At 34.6% G+C, this 17,827-nt stretch overlaps 1 protein-coding gene across 1 annotated transcript in view; it reads right to left on the bottom strand.

Annotated features, from left to right (window-relative positions):
* Positions 1 to 7,558: 7,558 nt before the first annotated feature.
* Positions 7,559 to 17,827, bottom strand: part of LOC106876717 (germ layers disorganized gldi-3) — a 19,013-nt gene continuing 8,744 nt past the window's right edge. The window contains exons 5-7 of the mRNA XM_052977005.2: positions 14,607 to 14,672; positions 11,282 to 11,400; positions 7,559 to 8,462 (exon numbers count right to left, since the gene is read on the bottom strand). Of these exons, the coding sequence (XP_052832965.1) occupies positions 11,348 to 11,400; positions 14,607 to 14,672 (119 nt within the window). The 3' untranslated portion in view covers positions 7,559 to 8,462; positions 11,282 to 11,347. The remainder of the gene's footprint in view (positions 8,463 to 11,281; positions 11,401 to 14,606; positions 14,673 to 17,827) is intronic.

The following is a 17,827-nucleotide window of genomic DNA, read 5'->3' as shown; positions in this document are numbered from 1 at the left end:
AATTAATTCAAAACAATGTGAGGAAATAAGAAATACATTCTCAATGCTAAAGAGAAACTAGCTATATCCAGCTCAAAGTAATCTCAATGTTAAACCAGTCATATCCAGCTCAATTAATTCTATCCATCTCATTTTTTAGACCTGCCATATCTGGCCTCTCACAGTCACATCAGTGAAATCTCGAAGCTATGAGATAATACAGGATTAATTGAAAACAATGTGAGTAAATAAGTATTACACATGACGAAGTAATCTCATATCTGGGTGAAATCACATAACAGTATTGTTCACATATCTGATACATTGTTAATGTTGTTATGCGCAGAACTGCTTACACTGGGACACTGTTGCTGCTACATAGGATAGTCATCTTCAACCACATTACAATACTGCTCATATGTAAAACTGAGAATGTGTGTGTGTGTCTGTCTGTCTGCATCAATAAAACTTGAGAACGACCCAACCAGTTTCATTCAGATTTTACACATGCTTTACTTAGGGTCCATGCAGTGTCAAGTCAATGGCCAAAAAAAGTTTTAACTTCTTGCCCAATGCGAGCCTGGAGCAATCTCTTACACTATTTCAGTATTATATGTCAAAAGTGAAACAATAACATCTCTATTGTAAGGTGACATAATTTTTTCACTATTAAAAGTGAAACTATTATCTCACATATATACATGCAAACATAAATACATACATACATATATATAATGTATATATATATATATAATGTATGTATATATATATATATATAATGTATATATATATATATATAATGTATATATATATATATATAATGTATATATATATATATATATATAATGTATATATATATATATAATGTATATATATATATATAATGTATATATATATATATATAATGTATATATATATATATAATGTATATATATATATATATAATGTATATATATATATATATATATAATGTATATATATATATATAATGTATATATATATATATATAATGTATATATATATATATAATGTATATATATATATATAATGTATATATATATATATAATGTATATATATAATATATATATATATATATAATGTATATATATATATATATATAATGTATATATATATATATAATGTGTATATATATATATATATATAATGTATATATATATATATATATAATGTATATATATATATATATAATGTATATATATATATATATATAATGTATATATATATATATATAATGTATATATATATATATATATAATGTATATATATATATATATATAATGTATATATATATATATATATAATGTATATATATATATATATATAATGTATATATATATATATATATAATGTATATATATATATATATATAATGTATATATATATATATATATATATAATGTATATATATATATATATAATGTATATATATATATATAATGTATATATATATATATAATGTATATATATATAGATGTATATATAGATGTATATGTACAGATGTATATGTATAGATGAATATATATAGATTTATATGTATATATGTATGTATATATATATGTATAAATATATGTATGCATGTGTATATGTATATATATATACATATATATATATATATATATATATATATATATATATATATATATATATATATATATATATATATATATATATATATGTATATATATATATATATTTATGTGTGTGTGTGTATATATACATATTTATGTATATATATGTATGCATGCATAAATGTGTACATATATATGTATGTGTATATATATATATAAATGCATATATATATAGAAGTATATGTATAGATGTATATGTGTAGATGTATATGTGTAGATGTATATGTGTAGATGTATATATATAGGTGTATATATAAATATTAGTTATAGAATAAAATCGTTAGGTTAACGACTCCACATACCACACTCCCTCAATCATCATACATAAGAAATACAACATAATCCAACAAACATAGGAATAAAAAGATATAAAAATAACGTAAGAAAAATAAAAGAAGAAATATATAAGAAGTAAGATGCAAGATATAGAACATCTATATACTATATATAAAACAGAGATGTGTGTGTAATCGCTTTTCACGTGAAATCGACTTCACCAAATGCTTCCATACTTGTAATGCATGAATAATTTGACCTCGGATAAATCTTAGGCTCTTCATTTGATTTTTTTAATTAAAAATAAATAATATTGCTTTATATTTAAGATTCACTTCTTTAAAAAAGTTCCTTAATGTCAACTTCCGGTATTGACGTAACAACGGCAAAAAGCTTCACTCTCTAATTTTTGTGTTCGTGTGTATGAGAGAGAGAGAGAGAGAGAGTAAATACTACATACACACCGCTCTCTCACATGTCTCACACACATACACACGCACACACACACCCCTTGACTCACTCACACACTGTCTCTTACAAACACACACATACATAAATGTATACAAACATATTTACAGAGACACACGTGTGTATGCGCGCGCGTGCGTGTTTGTAAGAGACAGAGTGTGAGTGAGTCAAGGGCTGTGTTGTCATATGCATACATCCACAGATGTATGTATATTTATGCATGTACGTATACATGACAACAAACCTCTCTCTCTCACTCACACTCTGTCTCTTACAAACACACACATACATAAATGTATACATCCCATTAATGTTTTACGTAGTTTTTTTGGTACCGAAAGACTTTCAAACTTCGTATACTTATCTATTTTGTGTTATAGAACAGAAAAATATTTTTGTATTCGAATTTATTTCATGTCAAAAATTGTCTTATTTCGATAATTTCAACCAATCACTGACAAGTATTCAGTTGTTTATATTTACTCCTTTGGCTGATTAAGCGGTGTAAAGCGTATTTAATCTCCATACCTTCGTTTTATTTGCTTTTTTCATTTTAAATTTGCTTTAACCCTAACCGTAGGGTTAGGGTTAGGGTTAGGGTTTGGGTTAATTGTTTCAAAATCGTTTGTTTATGTAGTCGGCACTTAATGTATATCGGCTGAATGGACGTCAGTGATTGGTTGAAATTACAGAAATTCGACAACTTTAACATGGAATAACTTATGGATTTCTTTTCTTTTTAAGAAGACTAAGAGAAAAAGATGTTTTATATGACACATTCTACCAGTGTTCCAAGTTTCAAAGTGTTTCGTTAATGAAAAATGTGGCCCCCGTTTTAAAAAAGATCCCATTAATGAAAAATGTAGCCCCCGTTTTAAAATAGATCCAAAGACACACGTGTGTATGCGCGCGCGCGTGCTCCGGTATTGACTTAACAACCGCAAAAGCTTCACTCTCTATTTTGTGTGTTCGTGTGTATGAGAGAGAGAGAGAGAGAGCGAGTAAATACTACATACACACTGCTCTCTCACTCAGTCTCACACACATACACACGCACACCCCTTGACTCACTCACACTGTCTCTTACAAACACACACATACATAAATGTATACAAACATATTTACAAAGACACACGTGTGTATGCGCGCGCGTGCGTGTTTGTAAGAGACAGAGTGTGAGTGAGTCAAGGGCTGTGTTGTCATATGCATACATCCAAAGATGTATGTATATTTATGCATGTACGTATACATGACAACAAACCTCTCTCTCTCACTCACACTCTGTCTCTTACAAACACACACATACATAAATGTACACAAACATATTTACAAAGACACACATGTGTATGCGTGCGTGGGGAGGGGGTCCACAATCGCCATTTATTTCAATTACTCTTCTGAGGATATTTACGTAAATCATTTTTTTCATTTAATCCCCATTTTAATTTTCGTAAAAATTTCCAAGTACCAATGAGGCTTTTTGGCACATCTTCAATTTTCCCCATTCATGAGAGGCGCATAGCCATCATTTATCTGAGAGTCCATCTACAGAATGTCCTCAAATTTCTATACAGCATATTTTGCCTTTTTTCTTCAAGTATATAAGCAACAATTTCATTCCCGAGCAACGCCGGGTGCCTCTGCTAGTATACTATAAAGATTTATACACAAATATATTATTTCAACCAATAACATACAAATAAATTAAGAATAATAAATTTGAGTTAAAGGTATAACATAATATACATATATATCATTTCATAAAAGTTTCAAGTCAAGTTAAAGCTAAAATTAAATATAGATCGATATAAAATAAAATAAAGAAATGAGGTAAAACAAAATAGTCTATCGGTTAAAAATTTAAAATGATATAACATTATTAGAGTTAAAATATAAAGTTCTATACTTCCCTCGAGTATAATTTATAATTTAAAACAGCAGACATCAATAGGTAAGTCCGTATCAAGTTTAGTATACACAAGAGATCACAAAAACATGGGTCAAAGGTGAATACAGCAGGTATCAGCATGTAAAATCCATTTCTGCTCACCATGTCCAAAAGTTCACAAAACACGTGGGTCAAAAGAGAAATACAGCATCCAGCGGGTACCAATCGGTAAAATCCATTTGAACCACCATTTATAAGAATTCACAAAAACATGGGTCAAAAGACAAATACAGCACCTATGGCCATTTCGTGGGTACACCACTGTATTCTAAACACAATAGAGTGCAAACTGGACAGAGTAAAATTACACACAAACATCAAGACATGCATAAAAGGAAAAATTATTTTTTTATCTAAAGCAAGTTTATATAGTCAATATGGACCAGCCCGAGACAAGCCTATGCAAATAATGGAAGAAGAAAAAAAAAACTATTTTAGAATAGTCAAACAGGCTGCAGTATCTAACTCAATCTTCCAGGTTTCAAATCACCCTAACATAAACTATTATACTTGTTACTATCTATTGTTTTTATATTTATTTTTATTTCTATATAATTTTAAGAAGGGGGAGGAAAACTTGCGATACTCAGGTCTTTTGACCCATAAACCTTAAAAAAGTTCACTGAAGTAATCCCCTTCTTGAAACTATATAGAAATTGGTACCCGCTGGATGCTGTATTTCTCTTTTGACCCACGTGTTTTGTGAACTTTTGGACATGGTGAGCAGAAATGGATTTTACATGCTGATACCTGCTGTATTCACCTTTGACCCATGTTTTTGTGATCTCTTGTGTATACTAAACTTGATACGGACTTACCTATTGATGTCTGCTGTTTTAAATTATAAATTATACCCGAGGGAAGTATAGAACTTTATATTCTAACTCTAATAATGTTAAATCATTTAAAATTTTTAACCGATAGACTATTTTGTTTTACCTAATTTCTTTATTTTATTTTATATCGATCTATATTATATATTTGAATTTTTAATCGTATTAATTTTAACTTTAACTTGACTTGAAACTTTTGTGAAATGATATATATGTATATTATGTTATACCTTTAACTCAAATTTATTATTCTTAATTTATTTGTATGTTATTGGTTGAAATAATATATTTGTGTATAAATCTTTATATTATATGTTCTATATCTTGCATCTTACTTCTTATATATTTCTTTTGTTTGCCCGAGCCCTAATTCTCCACAAATCTTGCGGGCGCTGCTGATATATGAAGTTCCTAGTCTTATTGTTAAAGGCATGAAATTAGATATTAATATTTTTGGGTTTACGTCTGATGAAGTGTCAGAGTCCATGTGTCTGCTCTATGTCTACATTTTGTAGTATTTAATGCATTTTTCATTATATTATATATATATATATATATATATATATATATATATATATATATATATATATATATATATATATATATATACATATACATACAGAGAGAGAGAGAGAGAGAGAGAGAGAGAGAGAGAGAGAGAGAGAGAGAGAGAGAGGAGAGTGTCGTGCTATCACACACACAAACACTATAGTTCATATTACAGTATGGCTTACATAACTGAGACAGTTTTGCAACTGTTACACATCACATTGCAAACATCAAAGACCACATTACAATACTATATATATAAATAGATAGATGGGTTTCAAAATTTGGCACAAGGCCAGCAATTTTTTTTTGGGGGGGGAGTAAGCTGATTACATCAACTCCAGCAGTTAAATGGAACTTATTTTATCAACTCTCAGAGTATGAAAGGCAAAGTCAACCTCAGCAGAATTTGAACTCACAACATGAAGACAGACAAAATACTGCTAAATCACTTTGCCCAGTGTCATGCTATCACATACACAAAACACCACAGATCATATTACAGTGTTGCCTGCATGACGGGGACAGCCTTGCTGCTCTTACATACACAAATATCACAGACTGCACAACAGCACTGCTCATATATATATATATATATATATATATATATATAGGCTTGGGAACAGGGGGTGCAAGTGCACTTCCTGAATTTTTCTTTTTGTTGTGAGGGGTGTAATGCAAGTGCTTTGAACATTCTGGGTGAGACCTGGGTTTGAAACCTGCAAAGCAAATTTCATTCCTGCTCTTATGCATACATATGGAGGACAGTTGTTGTGCCGTCTCATACGCAGACATCATACACCACATTACAACACTACTCACATATATGAGCCAGTGTTGCTATTGTTACATACACAAACACCCTAAACCACATCAGAGTATTGCTCACATATCTGGGTAGGGGAAATGACATTGTTGCTGCTGTTACACACCTCGTAGACAACATTACAGAACTACTTGCATGTCTGGGACAGTATCATGCTATCACATACACAAACATCATAGACCACATTATAGTACTGCGTACATATATGGGACAATGTTGGTGTTAAATATAATAATCATATTAAACCACATTATAGTACTGCTCAGATATCGGGGACAATGTTCATGATGATTATGTAAGTAAATATTGGGTTGGTGCATAATTTTTGCGGCTTTTGTCCAACAAATTTTATTTAACAAAAACAATAACAAAAACATCTTTAAATGATTACTCCGGAGCATATTCACCATTTACTTCAATTACTGCTTCCCATTTGCTTGGCAGATGGTCAAATCGTCATTTAAAGATGTTTTTGTTAAATATTGTTATTGTTTTTGTTGAATAAAATTTGTTGAAAAAAAGCCACAATAATCATGCGCCAACCCAATATATATATATATATATATATATATATATATATATATATATATATATATATATACATATAATAATAACAAAAATTTTTGGATGGAAATTCATAAATTCTTTAACGTATTGCTACGTATGTTTCCACAAAGCACATGTTTTTTTTTTTTGTGGCTGCACGTGCTTTGTGGAAACGTACATAGCAATGCATAAAAGTATTTATGAATTTCCATCTTAAAGTTTGTGTTGTTACTATATTCATCCTATGCTATAGCAGCACCAGATTAATAAGATTGATAACCATCCCCTAAAATTACTTTGGAAGACGAGAATAATAAGCAGTAGCTGGGAAAAAAATAGTATAGGAGCCTTTTATGAGTACGCTCAAAGTTGTTTCTCATAAAACAAACTCAAAGAATATATATCATCATCATCACCATATACATACATGCACACACACACACACACACATATATATATATATATAAATACACACACACACACCACATTACACAACTGCTTACATATAAGGGACAATGTTGCCTGTTACATACAATAATCATATTAAATCACATTAAACTGTTGTTGATATATATACACACACACACCCATACATACCTACACAGACATTGTAGACCACATTACAGTATTGCTTAGATATCTGGGGGTCACTGATGATGCTATTTCATACACAAACATCACAGAGCACATCCAAGAGACTAGTGTTTTCTTATAAAGCCTAGAAAATACTTTAATCTTAATCAATCAAGACTAGAACACTACTATCCAAACACAGGAACATCCTGGGCCACATTGCCACTCCCCTGACTATCACAAAAGTTTACCCACTAGTAAACAGTCCACTCCATCAATTCTTTCAACTGATACTACATTGGTCCCTGCTCTTCTGAACCCTAACCCTAACCCAATGGCCTTATCTCCTCTCCTTCCCTCAGTTCCTAGCTTTCACACAAAATACAATGGCCAGTCCTTTCTCTCCCCAGGACAACATCACCCCTGCAATCTCCATGCTCACATTCTTTTCTTCCACCCTCATCCCCCACCTATACCTCCTCCCCACAGATGTTGAACCAGTGGAGCGTCATTCCCCTTGGTGCAGGAGGATGTGGCAAAGGTCCAAGCGCTGTCCCCTTCTGCCTCCCATGACTAAACAATTTCAAGTAAATAAACATAATTTAATCTCTCCATACAACCCTTAAATAGAACACACACACACACACACACGGATGCACATACACACCTGGGACGGTCTTTACCAAAGTGTTCTTACTTAAATTGAAATTTCAACACAAATGATATCATCAGCTGTCAGCTGGATTTGAACTTGTAACTGAATACTTCAAGGTATTTTGCCCTTTGCTCTACTGTTTCTGCCAATCCACTGACCCTGTTCAAATATAAAAATAATAATAATAATAAATGTGGCATCTCAAGACGGTTACAATAGCAGCGGAATGATCACAAAAAGAACTGAAAATTATTTAAGGACGACCCCTGGCTGACCATCCATGCAGGACGATCCCTGGCTGACCATCCATGCAGGACGATCCCTGGCTGACCATCCATGCAGAACGATCCCTGGCTGACCATCCATGCAGGAAGTGTAAAAGACTGTCTGAAGTGGTAACTGGCCACATGTATTGAAAAGAACAGTGTTGCTGTGAATTTTCTTTCCTTTTCCCCCTTTATTTTCTTTTTTCCTTCCTCTGTCTTTCTTCCCCTTTTGTAAATGACTTTGTAAACGAACAATCTGGTGTGTTTATTTTAATGGCCGACCAATGTATACAGCGAGTTTCTTTGCCCTAGGTGTCAGGAAGACACTAGGCAAGAAATGGAAATGAAACTGAAAAAAGAGGATAATGTTAATAATAACCACAATAAATGCCCTGATGCAGTACCAGGCAGTGGACCTCAAGGCTTCTGATCTTAACTGATTGGAAGTGTTATCATGTACATTGTTTTTGTCTTGGTATAAAAAGATGGGCAAATACAGCAAATATTCTGCTCAGTACCACAACCATGCTTGTCAGTTGTTTGACCTTCAGGAAAATTATAACTAGGTCCCACCTGTAAGATCATGCACTGTTTATCTTGATATGAGAACACCATGTAGTGCAGATTCATGTGCCTGGTGTACCCTTATCAGACGAGTAGTCATGATGGGCTTCGTGTATTTGCATCACAGTGTCACTTTGATGGCATGCACTGATATCTTATATAATAATAATAATAATAATAATGGTTTCAGATTTTGGCACAAGGCCAGTAGGTTTGTGGGAGGACCTAAGTTGATTATATCAACCCCAGTGTTCAACTGATACTCATTTTATCTACTCTGAAAGAACGAAAGGCAAAAGTCGACTTCACTGCTGTCACCACCGCCATCATCATCATCATCATTTAAGGTTCAATGTACATACTGGCATGCAGGTACGATAGTATGACAAGATTTGCAGAGTCCAACACTCTAATGCAGTGCTTCTCAACCCTTTTTTTTTTTTACAATGGACCCCTTCCATTTCTATTTTATTCAACTTCCCTTCCCTCAGCTAGTCAGTGTTTAAAAAAACCCCAATATCATATATTTATAATTAAATATTATTGTGAAGTGTATGAACAAAAAATAGTTAAAATATTTTATGGATTGGGCCTCACAGAGGCAAGGTGGCTGAGTTCCTTTGAGCGTTGGGCTCCATGGGGACAAAGTGGCTGAGTTCCTTTCAAGATTTGGACCTCACAGAGACAAAATAGCCGAGTTCCTTCCGAGCATCGGGTTCCATGGGGACAAAGTGGCTGAGTTCATTTCAAGTGTTGGGCCTTATGGAGGCAATGACCATGATTATGTCATGCTTGAGAAGAAGACCCATCAAGCCGATCAAAATCGCAGTCATGGCAGATACCGGTGTCACAAATGGCACCCATACCAGTGGCACATAAAAGAGTGGTTGGTGTTAGGAAGGGCATCCAAATCAGACTGGAGCCTGGCACAGCCTCCCAGCATGCCAGCCCAGTCAAACTGACCAACCCATGCCAGCAGGGACAGCAGACGTTAAATGATGAGGATGATTATGATTGTAGACATAATAATTTTATTGCACATAAATCATAACAACAATATCTTATAACCCCACCCCCCACCCCCCGGGGTCATATGGACCCTGGCTGAGAACCACTTCTCCAATGTCTGCTTTGGCATGGTTTCTATAGCTGGATGCCTTTTCTCTGACACCAACCACTTCTCAGGGTGTACTGGGTGGTTGGGTCTTTTTTAAAAATTTTTTTGTACAACTAGAAGTATGGAAGTCAACAAGTAACTTGCAAGACAAGAAAAGAACAGGAAAATAAAGCCCCCCCCCCCCCACTCAATGAAGCAGGGTGAGATATTTGGGATGGGGAGGTGGTTTTATGCCAGGTGTTGAGGGGCTAAAGTAGGATAGAAGAATACGCATAGAGGTCTTGCTATAGAGAAGAAACATGGGTACCCTACATTATATAAGGGTTGGTGGGAGTAACTAGGAAGAAAACATGCCTTTTATTAATATACTTTACTAAATGTGTATTTGTATATATGTATATATATATATATATATAGTGTAAATGTACAAAAAAGACAGAGACAGGTGAGAAAACAGCAAAGGTGTCTTAAATTGATACTCAGAAAAAATGGAAAAGTCTTTGATGTTTCAAACCTCTTTAACAGAAAAGAATGAGGAGAGTAAAAAACAAATGTCTGGATTAACCAGTTCACATGTCAATATATATATATATGTGTGTGTGTGTGTGTGTGTATTTGTATATATGAATCGACAGGCATGGCTATAGATACAGGCATAGGTGTGTGCAGTTAAGAAGTTTGAGTTTGCCTTCCAACAACATGGATTCAAGTTCAGTTCCACTGTGTGGCAATGTGGGGTGAGTGTTTTCTACTTTAAACTAGGGCCGAGTGGATTTAGCAAACTGAAAATGAAAAAGCTAGTTGTGTGTGTGTGTGTTTCATTGCCTTTTCGTCAGAAAGTAGTTGTAAACGAGTGCCACTGTCATAAATGTGGTGTTGTTCATTTCCAATCTTCCATGAAGATGTGTGGCCAAGAGGGAAAAATATTACCACTCTTGGAAACAGGTGAGGGTTGTGGTCATTAAAGCGATGATGATGATGATGATGAGGTAAGTATTATGCAGTTAACTGTTATTTCAAGCAAATCTTACATTTTTTTTGGTTTGACTAGCATTCACCTATTTTTTTCTTCTTCTTCTTTTCCTTTCTACATGGTATCACAAGTCTGTAGAATATCCTGTCTCTTCATCATCGTCACATGCAATGTCACCTAAAAAGGAAGAGAACACAAAAGAAAAATATGAAAACATAAAATCACAAACACACTCGAAACAAAAAACAAGCAAAATATATAAATAAATAATCGATATCAGCACTTCTTCAACTATGGGTCGCAACCCCTAATGGGGTCAAAAAAATTAAATTCAAACACTCGAATTTTAGGTTATATGTTACTAGCTGAGGGTATATCAGCCGAAACGTTGTGTTAACAACAAACAAGAGGAGGACAAATATCCGTCAAATGTACATAATTCCTCATCTCTTAAATATAGAACTCTACAAAATATCTTTGTCTTTTTAAGAGAAAAATAATATTATTTGAATTCAAATGAAAGAGTTCATCCAGATGAATGTTTTAGAGAAAACCCCATCTAAAAATCTTAAGCATAAAAAAGTTATGAGTTTTGTGAATTCATATTCATTTGTAATTTTATGTTTATAAATTCAATCATGTACATATAAAAAACATATTAAAATAAAAATTTCACTTCTGATTTTATTATTTATTTAGAATAGAACATTATTTTACAATAAAAATTGTTTAAAAATATATTTATTTGCTATTTTTATGTGCAAACAGAATTTCTAAGTTTTAACAAAAACCTGTATTTAAAAAACATTTACAATAGTACCATTTTTTCAATTATAAAGGTAAATATAATATGTGTGTGTGTGTGTGTAGTCATCACTAAAGTAATTGAGAGTGCTAGTCAGTGCCAGCATTGCTAGAAATAAGAGTCAAAACAACTCTTAGCCACATGAGTAAGATGTAAAAGGGATTAATCAATCCAAACAGATTTGGATTGCCTTGATGATGTTGTGTTAGCATGGATTTTGGGATATGTTTATTTGTCTGCTATTTTATTCCTTTTTATTTTTGTATGTCACTACATTGGCACAATAAAAACAATTGTTAGTAATGTAATCACCAATTACAGATGTGATTCTCTCCATTATCTTGCTGCACACACACGGGTGCAGGAGAAGTAACACCCTTTTTTGCATTTAATAACTTTTATCGTATATAAATGTTTATTGAGTAATTTTTTTACTGAACGCAAATTTATTGCATTACTTAAAGAAACGAACAATGACTGTTAATCGCACGGCCATGTTTATCTGAAACAAAAAAGAAACTCAACTGGAAACCAGAAGACTCAACTGCAAAAGGTCGTTGCTTCTGCCCCAGCCCCACAGCCTGTATATTAGAGGGAAATGGACAGCGAAACCAAGGCAGACTGAGTCTCACGGGTAATTTAGAGTATTTAATTAGAATAAGGTGAATCAAAAAATGGAGTAGTACAAGTAATTAATCTTTTTATATACTGTGAATTCTCTGTCTGGAACTGTCCTACAAACATACCTTGTCTCTGATGAGGGAATACCCAGTGTTTGGGGATGGTGACTCATCACCTGGGACATCCCAGAAAACAGCTGTAAGACATTAATTACTTCTACTTCTCCTTTTTTTTGATTTACCTTATTTCTAATTAAATATTCTAAATGACCTGAGATACTCATCCTGCCTTGGTTTTGTTGTCCATTTCCCTTTAATATATATGTGCTAACTTGGAACCCTACTACAGATCCCTAGCTTCAGCCTCAGCTATGAAATTGAAATTTAATGGATGACTATGCAGCATACGCATTCGTCTGGATCAGGGCTGGCCAAGCTGAGGCCTGCTGGCCGCAGGTGGCCCACTTGATACCTTCTTGAAATGGGTTTATTTAAAGAAACATTTAAAAAATTTTATTAAAAATTAAAGATTGTAATGAAAAGTAAAAAAGAAAGATACTTCTGTTTTTGCAACGATATTTCATACTGAATCAACGATCATTCATTCATTATTATAATAATAGCACGAGAAAGCAAAATGCTTTCAATTCTGTCTGTATACAAGCAACCCTCAAAATACTTTCTGTGATTAAAGTGGCCTGCAATGTAATTCAAAGTGGCCAGGCCTGGTTTAGATCATCAATGAACTAAACCCCACATATTCTATATATATATATATATATATATATATATATAATAAAAAACAAAGAAAAAACACAAGAAAAACAACGCGAGGACATGGTACATGCAAAGTATTAGCAGACGCTCAGGAAAGGAAAGAAAAGGTGTTTTATGTTTCGAGCAAAGCTCTTTGTTAGAAACAGGAGACAGAGGAAAGTCGAAGAGAAAAGGAAGACGCCAACAATCCACATGTGGTTACATTTTGAAATGACTGGAAGGGAATGGACGAAGAAAAAGTTCTTTCTAAGTCAGGAAAGTATTAGAGAAGGAGGTATCTGTGTGTATGTGTGGGTATGTGCATGCATACAAGTGTGTGTGTGTGTGTGTGTGTTGTCTGTGTGGTGTAGGCTGTTTATATGTGTATATGTGAGTAAACTTCATGTCTCTTAATGTTGTAGGAAGAATTCAGCGGCATGGTAAAAGGAGTGGTGGTCTTTTGTGGAGTTGTGTGTCTCTTCACATGTGCATAGAAGAATGGTCAGTAGAAAGGTGTTTGACTGGCAGTTGGAAGTATGTGTATGTGTGTATGTATGTGTGTGTGTATGTATGTATAGCTGTAAACGCTATACTAAAGGTTTAAATTAAATGATTAAAATGGGGGAGAGGAGGGCAAAATAGATCACAGTAAAGTAAACTAAAAGTCGTAAGGGAATTGCTGAGTCAAAAAGTGTAGAAAGGGAGAGAACCAAGGGAGTTCATCGAATATAAAAAAATTTTCTCTTTAAGGAAAAAAACTAATGACATACTAATATAAAGTGAAGAAAGTAAATATAAAAAAATAAATAGCCTAGTAATATATATATATATATATATATTTTTTTTTTACTAAATGTCCTCTGAATAATATCTACTTCTACATCCACTGCCACTTGTTTTATATACATATATATATATATACATACACATACATATATATACATACATACATATATATATATATATATATATATATATATATATATATATATATATATATATATATATAGATGACAGGCTTCTTTCAGTTTCCGTCTACCAAATCCACTCACAAGGCTTTTGTCAGCCCAAGGCTATAGTAGAAGACACTTGCTCAAGGTGCCACACAGTGGGATTGAACCCAAAACCATGTGGTTAGGAAGCAAACTTCTTACCACACACACACACACACACACACGTGTGTCTGTTTGTGCACTACTTACTAGAGTCAAAGACATCGCTGTCACCAAAATATTCCAAAGATAAATTTGCTTGATCCAACTTGATCACTGAAATACAGAAATGTTTAAAATAATGAGAACCATGTTGTGATGTTTGGTGAAAGTGGTGGTGGTGGTAGTGGGAATGGGTGGTATGATGATGATGATGATGATGATGGTAGTGGCAAAGTGGTGGTTGTAGTTATATATTGAGGGTGATTAGGGTCAGGGTGCTGGTGTGGAGATGATGATGATGACGATGACACTGATGGCTGTGGTAAAGGTGGTGATGAAGATGATGATGGTGGTGATGATTTGAGATTAAGACGATGGTGCTGGTGATGTGAGATAAAGGTGGTGGTGTCGTGAGAAGATGGTGATGGTGGTGGCAGTGGTGTGATGTGTAGGTGATGGTGCTAAATTAAAATGGTGTTGGTGGTAGTGTCAGTGGTGTTGGTAATGTGAATAGCATTGGTGGGGTGGGGAGGAAGGTGATGACGGGGACGATGGTGTTGTTGGCTACGACAGTGATTGATTGTAATGGTATAAGATGAGCACAAAAAATGGTGATAAACAATCGCAAACAACGTCAATATTGAGAAGGAAAACAGGACATGTACCAGAAAGTATTTTCTGAAACAGCATCACCAGAACCAAACTAACATTCTAACAACATTGACAGTAAAACACTCTATTACAAACATTAAAAAAGATGGGATGTAATTTCCATAGAACACCTTAGGAATTATTCAATAAAGTGGAAAGATATAAAAGGACGGATGGTGTCATGTAAAAAGCACCCAGGGCGCTCTGTAAAGTGGTTGGTGTTAGGAAGGGCATCCAGCCATAGAAACCAAGCGAAATCTGACTGGAACCTGATGCAGCTTCCCAACTCTGATGATGAAAAATATATATATACACACATATATGATGATGATCATCATCATTTAATGTCTGCTTTCCATACTGGCATGGGTGAGACAGTTTAACTGGCACTGGTATGCTGGAGGCCTGCACCAGGTTCCAGTCTGATTTGGTTTGGTCACTATGGCTGGATGCCATAGAAGTCATGCCAAATCAGACATTACCTGGTACATACATAAATGTATGCATATACATACATACATACACACACACACATATATATATATATATATATATATATTTAAACACACAAATACAGTTACTTTTTTACATGCATGTGTATACGTATATGTACGTATGTCTCTGGAGGCACTTGGCTCAGTGATTAGGCTGTTGGACTCATCATCATAAGACTATGGTTTCAACTTCCAAGACTGGTCAATGCAGTGTAGTCTTGACCAAAACACTTCAGTTCCCATTGCTCTGGTTCACTCAATGGCAAAAATGAGTAACCCGGTGAGGAACCGGTGTCCTATCCATCCAGGTGGATAGGGTGGGTGGAAAGTAACTAGGCATTAGAAATTGCTTATAGAATTTTTAGTATCACTGAAGTCATGGCAAAAACATTTTTTAAACAGACAACACTAATGGGGATTTCTTATTGTCTTATTTTCTAGATGGCCGGTCGTTTGACTGTTCAGGAGCAAGCTAGACAGCAGCATGCTATGAAGTGTAGAATTTCATTGTTTTGATTCAGAGATGGTGGTGTGCATGGACAGGTAAGCCTGAAGCACTATGTCCGGAGACAATAAAAAGTTGTCGTGCAAAGCTGATGACCACGTACTCTGTGAAGGATGCAAGAAAAAGTGGTCGTCCAACCGCATCTCGATCAGCGGAGAATGTGGCAACAGTGCAGGAAATGTTTAATCGTAGCCCCCCCCCCCCCAATCAACACGTCAAGCAGCTCGTGAGAGTGGACTAACAAGACACACCATATGCATGGTGTTGCATAAAGAATGGAATTTTCGTTTGTGGAAACCCCATTACGTGCAGGAGCTAAACCCTGAAAACTGTGATCGCAGAAGTCCAGAATTCCAGACCTCCAAGAAGTCCAGATCTCACTCCATGTGATTTTTACCTGTTGGGTTACATAAAAGAGGAGGTGTACAAGACAAAACTTCGCAGACTGGAGGACTTGGAGACACAAATTTAGGAACTTCTCAATGATGTCCCAGATGACATCCTTCAGAAGGTTGCTCGTTCCATCCCTGGTCGTTTGAAGAAACTGGTTGATGCCACCGGTGCTTACGTTGAAATATGAAGATTTACTCTCATTTTCCCATGTATCATTTGTTTCAATAAATTTGTAAGAGGGAATATGGATTGTATTACCACCTTTTAATGCCTACTTTGCTGGAGCACCGCCTTTAGTCAAGCAAATTGACCCCAGGATTTTTATTCTTTGTAAGCCTAGTACTTATTCTATCGGCCTCTTTTGCCGAACTGCTAAGTTACGGGGACATAAATACACCAGCATAGGTTGTCAAGTGATGTTGGGGGGAGGGACGACATAGACACACAAACATATACAAGTATATACATATATATGTATGATGGGCTTCTTTCAGTTTCTGTCTACCAAATTCACTCACAAGGATTTGGTTGGCCTAAGGCTATAGTAGAAGACACTTGCCCAAGGTGCCATGCAGTGGGACTGAACTCAGAACCGTGTGGTTGGTAAGCAAGCTACTTGCCACACTCCTGTACCTGTATATATATATCACCCCATCATCATCATCATCATCATCATCTAACATTTGTTTTCCATGCTGGCATGGGTTGGACAGACTGACAGGGGCTGGCCAGCTGAAGAACTACCCAGGATCCATGTCTGTTTCGGCATAGCTTCTATGGTTGGATGCCCTTCCTAACACCAACCACTTTACAAAGTATACTGGGTGCATTTACATGATAATTGGGTGTTTTTTTTTTTATGTGGCACCAGCACCCATGAGCCTGCAAGGTTAGGAATGCTCAGCTGGAGAAGGATGCAGGGAACAGCCAGTATGCAAAGACAACAACCTCAGTGGTCACAGCCCATGTCTCACTGTCATGTAGCATAGCAGTTCATAGACAGCTATCATACAATCTGTCTTTCACTCTGAGGGAGAGGCCCTTCTTTACTACCAGAGGTAGTAACTCTCTGAACTTTGCCCAGCCTATTCTTAATCTAGCAGCTATGCTTTCAGAACAACCACCCCAACTACTAACTTGGTCATCCAAGTAATGGAAACTGTCTACTACTTCTAAGGAACCCCACTGACATTTGAATGAGTCTATTTTTTGTACATTCCAGGTGT

The sequence above is a fragment of the Octopus bimaculoides genome, chromosome 26 (assembly GCF_046866305.1).
Source record: "Octopus bimaculoides isolate indiv1 chromosome 26, ASM4686630v1, whole genome shotgun sequence".
NCBI classification, from domain to species: domain Eukaryota; kingdom Metazoa; phylum Mollusca; class Cephalopoda; order Octopoda; family Octopodidae; genus Octopus; species Octopus bimaculoides.
This window is presented reverse-complemented; position numbering and strand designations above follow the sequence as displayed.